This window comes from Sphaeramia orbicularis, chromosome 13, assembly GCF_902148855.1.
Source record: "Sphaeramia orbicularis chromosome 13, fSphaOr1.1, whole genome shotgun sequence".
In the NCBI taxonomy this organism is placed as follows: domain Eukaryota; kingdom Metazoa; phylum Chordata; class Actinopteri; order Kurtiformes; family Apogonidae; genus Sphaeramia; species Sphaeramia orbicularis.
In genome coordinates, this window is record NC_043969.1 from 25,216,836 (window position 1) to 25,232,770 (window position 15,935).

Below are 15,935 nucleotides of genomic sequence, written 5' to 3' on the forward strand. Positions count from 1 at the left end.
TATGGTTGGGAAATGATAGTAGTTTGATTTAACTATAAATACCCCAACATCTTTTTGAGTATTAAACCTAGACCTCATTCATTGTTGTCAGTGTCTAAGCCAAACCATACAAATCATGAAGTAGTTACATAAGAATGTAATTTCTACATGGCATGCTTGAAAACTGACATGACATGACAAATATACATAGCAATAAATGTTAAGAAAAGCTGAGATCATACATATCTGTGGTTTGCAAAAGAAATGTTCTCTCTTATGCTTTCAAAATAAGACCAAGAAACTTTTACAAAAATTAGTAGAGCACATAAGTTATTTAGATGACCAACCAAAACCATCTTTCTAACAAAATGTACCTACTGCACCTTCGTCTGTTGATAATGACAATGTTTAGACCATGGTGAAGATTAATACCAGACCATAAGATGCTGTCATAGGAGTGATTTAAAAGAGCTGTAAGTAGTATTTGACCGTTTCTCCCATGATGAAGAAAACTAACAGCCAAGGCCCTTTGACTAAAGTATCAGAAAAAGTGATGAGAACTGCTTGAAACAACTTTTAGAGTCAAAGAAAGTGACAAAGTGTTAAAAAGCTAGAAGCACTGTTGTTTTCACCACTGGATACTGCTCTAAATGAAAAAAATGGAGGCTGATGCTGAAATCACAGCATTTCTTCTACATAGGTGAGATTGATTATGAGGCTTATGAAGATATAAATGTATTAGGTGATTTTTTGCCAGGTTGTTGATCCACCATTCAGACTACATTGATAGTCTGAACGATTCCAAACAGATCTTTAGTGTAGCGATTGATACATTAACTGTATGGAAAATGCAGATGATTTGTGGTTTTACTGCTACTGTTTTCAGTCTAAAAACAGAGCTAAACAAATAGAGCTCTAATGTAAAATGAGGATTGTAAGACACCAGCTGTGAGTTTTTTATTTGAAAGAGAAAATGTGATAACACCATTGTACAGATCTGTGTAGAGTTAAAGAATGAGCTTCACACTTTATTCAGTACATGATACAGTCTGTGGATACATAGCATTGATTCATTGGTGGTTTTTGTTGTCCAAAGTGTGTTGTGCTACACGCCTTCCCCTGGGTGTTGAGAATTTGGACCCCCTTTAACAAAACCATGTTTATCTCTGAACAAAGGCACACTCATCAACTCATTTCTAATTGAAAACTTGCCAAAAGTTAGGGCAATGGAACAATGCTATGTTCACACAGAATAAATCTTGAGTGCTGATGTTGCAGACTGTAAGTATTCATGCTTCAAAGGCTGCATGAGCTTTACTGTTCAAAGAGAGCATGCTTACATGTCCCACATCAACCAGTGCAGGGGCTTAAGGTAGCTTTTCTGATTTACAGTGTGCACGTAGAGCACAAATCCATTGTCAGGAAATTTGGTCTTAATAAAAACAAGGAGAATGGCTTCAAACGATATAGAATAGGTCTATCTTGAAGCACATATTTGAAAAGCCATAATTTCCACACAGTAAAAACCCATAAAAGTCACAAGTGTGGCAGGATCAGTTATGAAACTGGTACTCTGGTCCAAGTCTGACAGAAGTATTTTCATTCCAGATGGACTTCAGAGTAATTAGTCAAGTGTAGACGCCGGCTCAAATTATTCATGGTGGTTCCCATTTACTGATTCTTTTAGTTCTTAAAAGGCAAACAAATTTCTTTACTCTAGACTGCCTGTCCTGGGAAAATGTTTGGCAACGTTACAAATATTGATTCACTGCTTTAAACTCTGGACCATCACTGCCTGTAAACTCACAGAGGAGACTGTACAGGCTTAGGTCAGGGGCTGAAATATCATTATAGCCTCGGCCACCGTTTAAAACCACTTCAGGAATAGCAGAAATGTTACAGCTGACAGTCAGGGCTTTAGCTGCGCCTGCATATGGACAATGTATAATGTATGAGCAGCATGTTGATGGAGCTCTTCAAACATCTTTCAAAATGCACTTTGATTGAAATGACTGTTGTAGGATGACATGGCTGCTGTGTACTGTTGACTGACCGAGCAATGAGGAGATAAATTAAACATCCGCAACCACAACCCTCAAAAAACATCTGCAAAATTAGAGCAGAAACATCTTATTACAGTGACACAGGACATTAAATTCCACTGCCGTACTATAATGGCTACTCGCTTGACTTGTTAATTTTTCTTGTGGTTCTTCTCTTGACCTACATGCTGAGGTCCTCCACCAGTGATGCTGTCGGCAGAGCCACAGACAGCAGCGGGGATGGGAGCATCTCCCCACAAGGCTTTCCCTGAGGAATGTTAGCCGCTGCTGACTGTGCCACCCATCCACACCACTCATTTCCCTTCTGGGTACCTATTTCATCTTCTATGTGAGTCTGACCTAATGTTGCTTTTCTATATACAAGCTCCTCTTTTGGAAAATGGGTTCCCCTTGACAGCGACAATGCAGTACGTAAAAATCACCTGGCTGACATGTGCTCAAACAGCTTTTCCAGTGAGTCCAAATATTACTAACACACATCAAAAGGCCAGAAAGGGAAAAACTAACATTTAGAAATATCACTGAGATGTAAAATCTGGAGTGGCTCCACGAAAAGTCAAGATATTAAAAGGTGAGAGGTGGGTCCCACAGGTTCATTTTGTGATTCAGCCTGTAGGGAAATAACTGTCCGGTCTGTTTGAGGGGTACTTTTGATTTATCATTACCACATGAAATGGACTAATTACATTTTTAGCGTCACGTTTTAGACTGCAATGCCATTTCTTTTTACTTCAATCATTAGTCTGAGGCACTGACTTGTAGTGAATCATGGGCAGTGATTCAGAGGTCTGGCAAACTTTGCATGGATTTGTGCACAAATTTTTAGGTAAAATCTGCACAGAAAAAGATATGTGATGTCTAATATCAGGCTGAGCATTAATGTCTCTCATTAATTTGAACTTTCCATTTTCCCACTATGTCCTCTCTCAATCAGCAGTTAAGTCAGGTTCAGTGTGACTATAGCCTCTAGTCTGTCATGAGACTGGAGCATGTTATTTACACAGATGGGAGCTCATGAGATGTGAAAAGGTGCACACATGCCAGACAAGGATTGCAGTCAGAAAAGGTATGGAGGCTGTAAAAGACAAGTTTCCACATACAGTAAAAGTGTCAAATGAGCTGATCATGGTGTTAACACTTACAGCAGCAACTGAAAAAGCAATGCAAGTCTGTGTAGTTGTAGAGAAAAAAAAAAGACACTGAGATTCTTTTAAGTGGTTCAAGTTCTCCATTATAGCCATGCCACTTTAAAGAGCAAGAATGCCTGACGAAAAAAAAAAAAAAAAGCTTGTTGTAGGACTGCTTTAGGTTAAACACAAACATTGTGATGGGGCGAGTCGTTGTGGCATTTCATGTGAATTCTCCATCCGGCTGCAGCCTTAGTTTATCGGCGCAGCTCTATCTTCATGGTCCAGAAATAGTTTAGTGTGGCGAGTCTTGGTACCACTCTTGCATAACTGCAGAATTACAGCCTGCTGCTGCGTCCCGTATGGAGCTCAAACTGCCAGGCTTTTCAGGGATTTTCGTCCTGCAGAACTAAATGTACCCTGTGAATTTTCTGTATGCGTATCATCCGCATCCATCAGCGGACAAACATGAATTAAATGTGACCCCTGGGTAAGATAAGAGGACAGAGACGGCTGTGTTTTAACGGCGTCTGCAGGCTACGGCTCCGTGCGTCCTCAATGAATAAACGCCCGGTTTAGAGGAAGGTTTGGTTGTGGGTCAGCTGAGGAGAGAGGCTACCTGAAAACATCCAAATACACACAACACAGAGTGACCCAGAGGACACAGGAACACTCACCGTGATTGAACATTGCGGACCGAAACCGGTTGTTGCTGGACGAATTTTCCATCTTCAAACTTTCACTCACGCGCCCTCCTCCTCTTCCTCTCGGTATTTCCTTTAATTTCCTCTCACGGTCCGAGCTCAACTGCGGTGAAGTGGTAGTCGGTGTCGGTGTGTCGTGTGTGACCGGACAAACCCGTCCCCCGTGGGTGTGAGTGTGCGTTTGGCAGCGGAGCGCACACACACGCGCGGACACGCACACAGACACTCCGCTCGAGCCGCTCAAACTGGCAGAGCCAGCCTCTCGAGCCTCCGGCCAGGGCCTGACGTCACTAGACACCAGCGGCTGCAGCAGCGCGCGGAATGAAAACAATCGCACGTGGATGTGATGGGAGATGGGTCACGTGCACCTGCGTTGGGAAAAAGGGAGGTCGACGTACCACAAAGTGATCCACAGTTGCGTCATACAATCAGAACCTGCGAATATACGCAACCTCACAGAAAAATGCTTATTAGCTACATCGAATTTGCTCCATTGGGCAGGAGGCCGATAAAAAAAATTATAAGTTTGGGCACCAACACTTCAATGCATTATATTATATTCATACAAAATAATAATTGCAAATAATGATCAGAAGGAATAGAAACTGGGGGTAGGAGTACATAAGTTTTTACTTCTTCCTACTTCTTTTCGAGCGTGTATAATTTCATTTCATTTGTTTTATTATTATTATTATTATTATTATTATTATTATTATTATTTTATTTTATTTATTTTTTTTTTTTTAATTTATATTTTGTTGTTTGTTTGCTTATCAATCATTTATGTACCAGTACTTATATTTTGTTGGTTGATTTTTTTTATTTTTTTATTTTTTCACTGTTTACATGTTCGAAATAAAGATTTTATTCATTCATTCATTCATTCATTCATTCATGCAAACCCCAAAAAATATAACAGTGTGCAGGAATATGGATCAATATTTTGCTTACAATAGATTTTGTGATTTCCTGCAACTCTGATGAGAAAGGTGCCATATTTAACATTTCCCAATCCAATCCAGTCAAACTTTATTCATGAAGAACTTTAAAAACCACACCCAATTGCCGTGCACAAATAAAACACCTGAGAGACTTAGAAGCACATACATCCAAATATTAAACTAAAGCAAAACAGTTAAAAACAATAAAAGCCTACATCTCAAACGGAATGAACTGAGCTGTTCTAAAAAAATATTTTTAAATTACAACTTTTTTTTTTTTTTTTAAATTGATATACAAATAAAATATAGTTTTGCTTTTTGGATTGAAGTATATGTACTAACATCAGTCAGGACCTCTGGCATCTGGACAAACCACATCATGAAATAAGGAGGTGGATTACTGGATTTTATTATTATTATTATTATTATTATTATTATTATTATTATTATTATTATTATTATTATATTTTTGCCAAAGACACAACAAAACTAACGATGATTATCTTGATAGGTTACGTGATAGGTTAATAACGTTTGTTTAAAAAATAAATAAATAAATAAATAAATAAAAATAAAACGGAAAAAAATAATTAATAGTCTATTTTTCTCCAGGGAACCTGTTATGGGCCTTAGAATTGTCATTTTTCTCCCTGATGGCCGTCTCATGAGGGGTGAATATTTCATGCAACAGCAAAATCTTCATTCTCCTCTCTCCCTCCCTCTGTCTGTATGTCACTGTAAGTCCCATTGTACCTACAGTCAGCAGCTATACCCTGAAAATACACATTTTGCCAAAGACACATGATATGTACAGATTTAGCCTTGTAGTGTCCATAGTCCATAGTGAACATGCAAATTTTCTGCAACATTAATTTACCAATAAAATATATGTATTTCAATATAGACGTGTCTTTATACATTCAGTTAATTACATATTTACTGAAAATGTGATACTTTGTTCAGTTTTCTCTGTTCTGGTATAATAACCTTCAAATTTACTCCGAGTTTTTATGAACAACTACATGATAAGTGACTGAAATATAAGACAATACCTGATTTTCACTTAAAAATGCTAAATGCAGAGCATAATAATTCAAAAAGTGGTGATAAATTACTTGGGAAAGGTTAAATGTACAGAAAAAATCATCAAGGGTTTATACTACAACATACCTCTTTCTCTCTGCCTTGTATTTAATATGTTGTAGATGTGTATGTGCTTCTGTCTATCTTGGCTACGATACGTATCAAAGATAATTTTAATGATGAATCTTTCCTCATTAAATAAAGGTTTAAAAAAAAATCTCTTGACACTATTTGGCCAGTACATTGTTTCTGCATTCTGCCTTCAGCTTTGAGGCACTGAAGAACTAACCCAGCAACCCAGATACCCCTGTTCCAGAATGAGAGTGGTTTGTTCCAGACCTATCTACAGAACTGGCATAGTGTTAATGAAGTGTGGGGATAGATCTGGTTTTGCAAGACCACAACTAGAACACCACTAATCCACCCAGTATAGGATAACATAGATATAATATGAGTACCCCCCTCCCTTATCTCAAATGGTGAATTTCAAGACTGTAAAAAGTCACATGTAAATACAGTAAAAATAGATCAGATACTGAACACTTTAACATCTGCAGACAAAATCATATGAGATAAAACTATAGTTTCTAAGCTAAATGTGTTGTATGTTTTACCGTTTACCTTTTTCAAATACAGCTAAGCTAAATGTTGAGTGATGGTTGAGATGAAACACAGGTTTAAAGACTGGAAAAAAAATCTTCCACATGCAACTAACAGCACATATTTTGTCAATATAAAAATAAAATGTTAAAATTTCCATTCCCACTAACATTCTGTCTCATGTTACAATTACATTAACTATCAATATCATTTCAGTGTTTGTTTTCACATAGTGTTTATTTTTTTGTGTGTGCAAATTTGCATTTTGCATAACTACTGTTAAAGAAGGTTTTTCAAGCAGACAAATGTTAACTTTTTTCTTTTATTTTTTTTATTCAAGAAAGGAAAAACAATATATGATGCATTTTAGATACAATGCCTTGAATTGTTTTTCTTAGTTTAACCAACCAGGGGTCCCATAACTTATGGAACTTTCTAATTGATCCTCTGGTGAAATACTTTATTTTTTCTAACTTTAGGAAAAACATCAGATCGCTGAGCCAAATAGACACTTTTGGTGGGTCAGGAGATTTCCACTCAACTTTTTTCTTTTTGAGGTATAGCACATAGTATGGGCTCTTTGCATCTGTTACTGAACTGTTACCTGCTCCAGTAATTGGGTTGGTTGTAACAAAGAGACGCCTTGTGTTTGACATTAACTCACAAGGTCTGTGATGTTCTTGTAAAAGTTTACCGTATACAAATGTGAGTAAAAATTTAAGAGCTCAACATCAAACAATAAGTGACTTACGGGTGCTAAGTGTTACATCCATACCCCCTCTGCCCTGTAACAAAATGAAAAAATGAAGTTACCCTAATGAGTCTGCATTAGTTTACCTGCTCTGTGCTCTAGATTACAACCAACAAAGACCTTTGTACTACATTAAATATCATTAATACAGGCAGCAATCATTTTCAACAGCCATCAACTTTAGCATTTTGCCATGTTTTGACTGTAACATTGACAGCAGAGAAAGACAGTGACATCTGGTGGCTGTTAATAAGTGTAAGGAAACACTATTTTACCATTTAATATTTTTGGTATATCCTTCTGAGACCCAACAATGCATTTCTGTCCTCTATCATGGACAAGTTTCACAGCTTTACTTAAAAAAAAAAAATCCACTGAAAAGGACATTATATTAAAAAAAAATATTAAAAAACGTATCTGAAAAAACAGTTGCATCATACTGTTTCCGATTAAGGCAAATATTTAATGTAAAATGGCAAAAATGTTAACTTACTGGGTCACAGGAGGATAATGCAGGTTTACAGTTGCAGTAAAGCTGAATTTGTCCCTGTTATTGGAGTTGTCTAAATTAGATCTCTATGTGCTTCAGTTGCACAAATACAAACAAAGGTTAATGATCATATAACCGATTATTTAGCAATGGCATTCTTTGATGTACAAAGACTGGAAGAGAAAAGATATTAGCAGTAATGAACACACTTTAGAGTCTGTGGTTTGTTTAAGGAGCAACAGTTTTATTTTTAGCTGTGACAAAAGAAAAAAACAAAACAAAACAGTCGCCTCCTCAGATTCTAAATGTTCAGGATTAAAGTGCAGTATTGTTTTCACAGCTTGTGTAAAAAATTAAATAAGACAAAAAAGAAATATAATTTTAAAATATCAAAACTGACAATGGAGATCTGGAAAATATAAATATGATACAGAACAAGATGAAATCTCATACAACAAAGTATCAGCAAATTCAATCCACTTGAATCAGGCTTGCACTTATGATACATAAAAAAGGAAATCAGTTCACGTTTTCGAGTCGTTGGCAAGGCTAGCTTACAACAAAGGCACAGCATTGTTCAGAGGTAACGATCCTTTGCAAAGAAGTACTGCGGTAACATTCTCGTAGATCATCAACACATCCTCACAGACACATCTAACATGCTCGACATGGCTCAGACAGGAATGGAGACAGAAATATGTACAGCACATGCCCACGGACAACACATCAACCAGGAGGGGCACACTTTACAGAAGCGTATTTTTGTGTTATCAGCCTATATATTGACAGAAGGTTGCATGCTGTTTTGAGTCTCACTGTTACTATTGAATACGGTTTTTCTATTAAGCTGCTGAAGTAGCGGAATTGTGACACAGTTCCAGAAAGTTACGGCCCTGAGCCAAAAGAGTACGATGAGGAGGTGAGAGGTGAGACAGGCTGGTTTAGTGCTCTGCTGTTGAAAGGACCATCAGTGGTTGCAGCCTCTGTGGGCATCATACATGGAACAACACAGAACATCATTCACAAAGGACCAGTCTGTAGGCAGCAGGCAGAGCTGGGACATCACATCCTCTTGGTAGCAAACCCCGACAAACCATCATTCTCTGGAGCTACTGAACGTGACATGAAGAACTATTGTAGAAGTCTTTAAAAAAATGCATTTTAGTGTTTTTATAATATGATCCATCCTTCTATAAGTATCTAAACTCCAAGGTTAGTGGTGATAATAATGAACAGTCCAGTTTTCTACCAAGAGGACGCATTTCCCAGAACCCATTTTTACAGTTGAAAGGCTCTATCAGTGTCTTGCATTCATATAACAACCTGAACCAATATATTTATTTCCTTATCACAAGTAGCCCAAGAGAAGAACTCAACAAACATGGCTTCAACCAGCCGTTTGGTAATATAGTGCAAATTAAAGTACTCAAATCTATACAAAAAGATTTCAGTGGTTACATATAAAAAAGAAATGCTGTATGTTTTTTTTTCCTCCTTTTTCCTTTTTACGCCTGTCGACCTTTTTTTGTCCTTCATTTCTTTGTATTTAAAGTCACAATATTTAGAGACAAAAATAGCTCGGTGTAGAAGCTGAACAGACCTAGCTAGAACGTCATGCAGCTCGTGAAAACAACAGCTGGAAGTTTTAAAAAGCAGTTTCTTTTTCAAGGTTAGAGATGGAAAAATTATGTTAGAAAGTGCAAGAGAGAAATCTGACAGTGTAAGGGGGTTATTTCTGAGGAGTGCGATATTTTTGCGATGCACACGAACAGGTGTTAGGACAGACACATATGTACAGGGATATTTACAGCTAGCATTTACATGTAAACAAACAGTGGGTCATCCACAGGAGGAGAGACGGAAATGTGGATTAAATGAGGCAGTACCTGAAACCTGAACTACAGTACATACATGAGACGACAGAATCATTTAAGGTTGATTGCCCTCAAAACTCTCATCGCTTAAAGAACATTAAAGTTTGGACTGGTGTTTGAGAGGGCAGCAGCGTCGTCCAACTATTTTATGTGATCAGTAATATGATTTTTTTTTCCCAGCACAGATCTATGGCTACATTTAAACGCCAAGAGGATCAGACAAATACTTAAAAATGCAGGAAATGACATAATGTAACATGAAATGAGGGTAAGAGATGTCACATGTGCCGTGACTGAAGAAAAAAAAAAAAAAAAAAGAATAACACTTTCATCTCTGCCCTTTTAACTGAATTTTTACTCTCCTTAATTTGAAGTGGTCAGCCAATAAAAATATGGCAATGTAGCATACGTATATAAAATATGTCTGTACATTTACAATATTTAAAACATTTACAATGTCTCCGGCTATGTACATTGAGACTGAACATATGAGATGCTCCACCAGTATGAATGAGATGCACTAACAGCTCTTTAAATTCGGAGATAATGTATCAAATTATGGCCAAAGATTTGTACCTCAAAGTTAAGTCAGTGCTACAGAAGGACAGAAGGCGAGAGGCAGCGCTCCGACACGTCAGTCTAACAGATGACGACCAAAAGAGGTCACAGGTACATGTTGGACCAGGATTGGACCTGACAGCGTTATTTACAGCCATGCACTCTTCAATGAGCTATTCAAAGCTAGAAAGGGTCTGTATGACTCATACAAGTGACTGTTTATGTAAACCTTTGTGTCTTCGGTGTCAAAGGAGCCCCCCTGCTTTTCATTTTTCATCAGTTCAGATTTGATAACCAAACCAAACGCAAAATCAACCCAAAGCAAACTCACACACAGGAACACATACTGCACAATGTACCTTGAAGAAGCCTTAAGTGAGAAGACTGTACACTTGCTCTATGTTTTGTTTTCTGGACTGCTGTATCCACATGAATATTTACATTACAGTATTACAGTAAAGATTCTTGAATGGATTGAGTGATGGAAAAATACTAACTCTACATGATTCAAGAGCTGGGTCATGATTTGAAATTTGGGTCTGATTGCATATGACATGTTCCACTTTAGCTTCGGATGCAGCAGAATCAAGCTATCGTAGCGAATGTCTCTGGATTTGACTTAGAATGTGTGTGCATCTCGCACAGGTGGCTTTTAAGATCCATGTTTTCCCCCTGAGTCTAATCATGAAGCCTGAGCCAGCCTACACCAACAGCATCTGCTTCAATCATGGAGGAGTCTCAACTCCCCCCTTTAACAAAGCAACTCCAGCCACTGCAGCAGCAACAACACAGGCGGCCGCCACAGATGACCACAGACAATGCTTTTGCGTTCCACCGATGTGGGGTTAACTTTAATTTCGCATCCCTCCTGTCCCCTCCTACTCAGGCTGCTCAGGGTGGGTGTGCAGGCCATTTTCAGACCGTGTGATGTTGTGGTTCTCCCAGAAGGCCTTGTGCATCTGGTCCAGTTCAGACACCAGGGGCAGACCGATGTCCAAGTGCATCTTCAGGTTCTCCAGCCACTCTTCCAGTTTGGAAAAAGCAGGGCTGGAGATGGACAGAGCAGAGAAGATAGGGATCTCAGTCAAGTCATTTTGATTCAATAGAGATTTTATGATTAATGTATTAGACAAAAAAAATTATATTTAATCTCAAAACACTGACTAAAAAACTGTCAGGAGAGCATACATTTGGAGTACTGTATCTTTTGATCATCATAACTGTCTTTATATTATTCTCTTTTATGATTTTATGTACTCTATTCTTAACTGTAATGATATTTAATGGTATTTTTAATACTGCTATCATGTATTGTTTAAGCACTTTGTTTTATTTTATTCTGGATGTTCCATTTATTCATGTAAAGCACATTGAATTATATATCAAATGCACTGTATAAATAAACTTGTCTGACACTTACATAGCTAGTGAGTTCAGTCAGTTTAATTATTCACAAGTGATTTTATATTATTAGATGGGTTTTTTTCAACAGATATTTCATTTCGAAACACATTAAAACTTACTGGGAAACTAAGAAGACTCTGAGAAACTACTGTATCCATTCAGATAGTTTAGTATGTACAGTACATTTAAAAGTCAAGAGAATAGCATCTTTTTTTTCTTTTTTTCTTTTACATTTTACTCATTTCATTTTATTTTAATGTTATCAGTTTCTTGGAGTGCTGCACAGAACATACTGTAATTTTTTTTTTTTTAACATATGTACAAAAACTGTAAAAAAAATTAATTATTAGAATTACTTTACAGCTAAGTCAGGCAATGGCACTCCAGCCAACCTCACAAAGACTAAGCAGTTCAAAAAATAGATGGATGGATGAATTACTTTGTATTAGTTGTGACTGTTTTTCATTGTCTTTGTCCCCATACTTGAACCCAGTGACTATGGCGGGACAGACATAAACCTCAGTAAATCTTTAACTCTAAAATGAGAGAGGGTGTATGTTTAACTTCCTCTTTAGTTAACATAATCAGTGTTAATCTAATGTAGATGTCTGACCGTTTGTCTGCATCGAGGTCACAGCAAACAGCAGCCATGGGAAAGAAAGCTGGGGGACAATTGGGGGGCCAGTAATGCTCAAGGAACCCGGACACATTCAGCCCGAAGTCCACCGCCCGTGGCAGGTAGTCAGGATCTGCATTCACCCGGCCAATGATCTGTAGAAGCACAAGAAAAAAACACAGAAAGACAAAGAAGAGTTAAAGACCGAAGTGTTGGAAGAATCTGCTGAAAACCAATAAACCCTCCAGTCCCAGGCTGATTATTCCAAACAGACCACAACTACTGTTTGCCTGCCTGTTAGTAGCCACATGAAGACAACTTTGCTTCTCTGCTCTCTCTAATCCCTACCCTATTCTCAGACTAATGGTGCCCATCTGGGGAAGTCATATTTTGGGGCTTCTGAGTGACTGAACTAAACTGTTAAGCCCAAATTATGTGGATGGTATGAAACCAGGCTCATAGCTCAACACACATTGGACATTTATTCGGAAAGTCTATCCTCTGCTTTTCTGGGTCCTGGAAAGCTTTACCGGGAGGATGGAAATTTGAGAAACACAGTTTTTCCCTCGTAAAATAAATTGAGAGTTGAAACATTTGACAAAACTTTGCATTTCTGACAGGTTTTACTGGAAAATTTTGCCCATCAATGCCCACAGATGCAAAACTGGAGTCAAATGAGGATGTGAACATTTTAAAAAGTAGAACCTATCTTTAATCTGCAGGGAAACATTATCTGATGGCAGACAACACTACAACAAGTACTAAATCACCTCATCATCCTGGGGATTTTCAAAGGTTTTAAAGCATTTATTGTTGAATTGCAAGGAAAGCAACTCATGCAAAATGTGCAGTATGCTGCAAAATATGAACTTTCACGAAAACCCATGAAGCAGTTTGTGTTTTGCTTATCAAACAACATCCGCTCTGAAATTCTAGATGACTGTCTGGTTATTTTTTATACAGGGAAAGGAGAGTTACTCACCTCACACAACATGATACCGAAGGAAAAGATGTCTACTCTTTCGTCGTAGCTCTTCCCTGAGAAGAAATGAAGGAACATTTAATATGTTGTTTACTGTAAATAAGATAAGGGTACTGGTATTAGTGAGCTGATCATACCATGAATCATTTCCGGAGCCATCCAGTATGGGTTTCCAACCACAGTGTACCTCTTCCTGCGGTCGGGCTTCTTCAGGCCGGGCAGTTTACCCTGTGACAGCTTCTCCTCGTGCTTGTCATCTACCATGAGTCGTGCCAGCCCGAAGTCTGCTACAACAACTGTATTGTTCTACACACAGACCAATAAAAAAATACACTTAAATGTGATGTTCAACACAGACATAGAACTGAAATCAGTGGAGGTGGGGGTACACCCTGGACATGGCTACGACAAAAATATTTTTCCACAATAGAGAAAAATAGTCTGTTAATTGGTTTTAATTATAAATCAAGAATGTTTTATTTCATAAATCAATCAATCACTCAATCTAATTTTATTTATATAGTGCCAAATCATAACAAAAGTTATCTCATGACATTTCACATACAGAGCTGGTTGAAAACCAGACTCGCTGCACAGAATAACTGCATCACAATCGGTCATAGAGACCAGCAGGTTTAAAGCCACAGATATCATTATAATTAATTCCCAAAGTCGTATTTTTGGCCAAATTGTGATATCTGTGTAACTTTACTCTCCTGAAACTGCTTTATGAAGATATCATAATTTGACAAAATAATGACTTTGGCAATTATGCTACAGGGCTAACAATATGTAAAACTGAAAACATGGCTCTTTTACTGTTGTCGACTGAGACATAAAGGCTCCGATCATTAATAAAATGCCTTCATTTTCTGTTGATTTCTTTTGGATGGATGATCATTAAAAAAAACTTGGCCTGTGCTTCAGGATGGGAACCATTTTTGTGGCAGATTTTATTTGCTAAGCTTGGGAGAGAGGCGGTATATTTTGTTTAAGACCAAGCTGTAAAAGAACCTGTAATTTTATAATGAAAGGAATGAAATGTTTGACCGCTGCATCTGTACTTTTGGTGTCTTATAAAACCATGAGGGTTGTGCACACTGTGTGCGTGACATGAACATATAAAAGAATCAATCAGTCAACAGAAATACATGTCTATATTACAATTATGAGGTGCAAAGGAGGTAAAAACAGCAACTGAACAACTGTATTAGTTTCTGCTACTTGAACCTCCTAAGACCCAGCGTAAAGGACATTCCATCTAAAAAACTGTTGCATCATGATGTTTCCAATATAGGCAATTATTTAATTTAAAAAAAGTCAAAACTTGTACTTTCCTGGGTCTCAGGAGGTTAAAGAGTTGAACTTCAAGCCTTCAGTGTGGATTTTCCAAACACTTCACATGTGAGCTCAACACAGATCTTTTGTTTTCATGACACATGTACAATGCCTTCTCTGTTTGATGAGCTTAACAGGGAAGTTTGAACTGCGTGTTACATATCAATTGTGTTTGAAGAAGGCTCAGCCCACTGTTAACAAAGCTCTTTGTCTCTAAAGTGTCCTGGCAATTGACATGATCGACTTGTCAAAAAAAAACATACTTCACAGGTGTATGAAGATACAGACGAGTTCTTACCTCACGGACGAGGCAGTTGTGTGAGTTTAGGTCCCGATGAATTATGTTCATGGAATGCAAGTAGGTCTGAATGACAGACAGATGGACACATAGGAAAAGAGAGTGAGAGAAAAGAAAAACAGGGAGAGGAAAAAAAAAAAAAAACAGAGAGCTTAAGTGGTAATCTAAAGCTCAGTGCTAGAAGAACAATCCTGCCTTGTTTCATCTCAAGTAGCGTAGTGGACTAATCCGGTCACGCATGGCATTCATTATTGTACTCATATCAAGGGAACATTTATCAATCCATGGTCTAATCCTGTAGGAATTCATGCTCTGATTTCCATAGAGGGGGTGGAACATGCTCTGCAATGTGTAAGCAAAACGGTAGTAGGTCACAAATATGAACACTAGGGGGAGACAGCAGTGAGGCTACTATGGAAATAATGCACCTCTGTTTACCAACACATACCAAAACTAGATGAAGCTTTTTTTCTTGACAACATTTTACAAGTAACGAGATATTTGACTTGTCCATGAACTCACCATGCCAGCAGCTATGTCTTTGGCAAAACTGACCCGTTGGTTCCAGGGATAGTTGCTGTCCTGTAAGCAAAAACACAATTACTGATGCTATATCAAAACCTTTACTCCTAAATAGACTCCAGTTTCCTTATCGATGCAAACATATTTCTGCTGGCACACACTTCCTTCATACCATTTTTTTGATGATGTCCCTCAGTGTGCCTCCCTTTATGTACTCTGCAATGAAGTTGAGTCTCTTGTCCTTGTAGAGGACACCGATGAACCTGAGCACGTTGGGGTGATCCAGGCATCTCATGACCTTCACCTGGCGAAACAGCATTTTTTTAATGTAAACACAGGGCAGTAAAAAAACAGGTCACATGTCTCATCCCTCCAAAGCCATAGTCTCTAACTAACACGTTGCCAGAAACTGTTATTATGGCAAATGAAAAACTAATTTGTATGTCCCTCTCTCATACATTATTCCAGATATTAAATGTCAGAATGGAACTAAATCCTCTGTTCGCTCAGTTTGGTGTTACTGGGGAGGAAAATCTATTATTATGGAGGAATAATGAAGTTTATTTTTGTTTCCCTTCGGCCTTGGCAGACCCTTGTGCTTATGT

The 15,935-nt window shown here is 37.9% G+C and overlaps 2 protein-coding genes across 6 annotated transcripts in view; both read right to left on the bottom strand.

Moving 5' to 3' along the window:
* Positions 1 to 4,110, bottom strand: part of septin4b (septin 4b) — a 49,436-nt gene extending 45,326 nt beyond the window's left edge. Inside the window, exon 1 of one of the 3 annotated variants that reach the window (XM_030151999.1) lies at positions 3,847 to 4,109. In XM_030151999.1, the coding sequence (XP_030007859.1) occupies positions 3,847 to 3,898 (52 nt within the window). In that variant the 5' untranslated portion in view covers positions 3,899 to 4,109. Of the gene's footprint in view, positions 1 to 3,846 lie in introns of all 3 variants that reach the window. The other 2 variants (XM_030151995.1, XM_030152002.1) reach the window with 2 other exon arrangements.
* A 5,109-nt stretch (positions 4,111 to 9,219) lies between these two features.
* The window catches only part of limk1a (LIM domain kinase 1a), a 74,035-nt gene continuing 67,319 nt past the window's right edge, over positions 9,220 to 15,935 (bottom strand). For 2 of the 3 annotated variants that reach the window (XM_030151930.1, XM_030151931.1), the window contains 7 exons: positions 15,503 to 15,634; positions 15,331 to 15,390; positions 14,809 to 14,874; positions 13,310 to 13,478; positions 13,173 to 13,228; positions 12,188 to 12,345; positions 11,049 to 11,217 (listed from right to left, as the gene is read on the bottom strand). In XM_030151930.1, the coding sequence (XP_030007790.1) occupies positions 11,049 to 11,217; positions 12,188 to 12,345; positions 13,173 to 13,228; positions 13,310 to 13,478; positions 14,809 to 14,874; positions 15,331 to 15,390; positions 15,503 to 15,634 (810 nt within the window). Of the gene's footprint in view, positions 11,218 to 12,187; positions 12,346 to 13,172; positions 13,229 to 13,309; positions 13,479 to 14,808; positions 14,875 to 15,330; positions 15,391 to 15,502; positions 15,635 to 15,935 lie in introns of all 3 variants that reach the window. The other variant, XM_030151929.1, reaches the window with a different exon arrangement.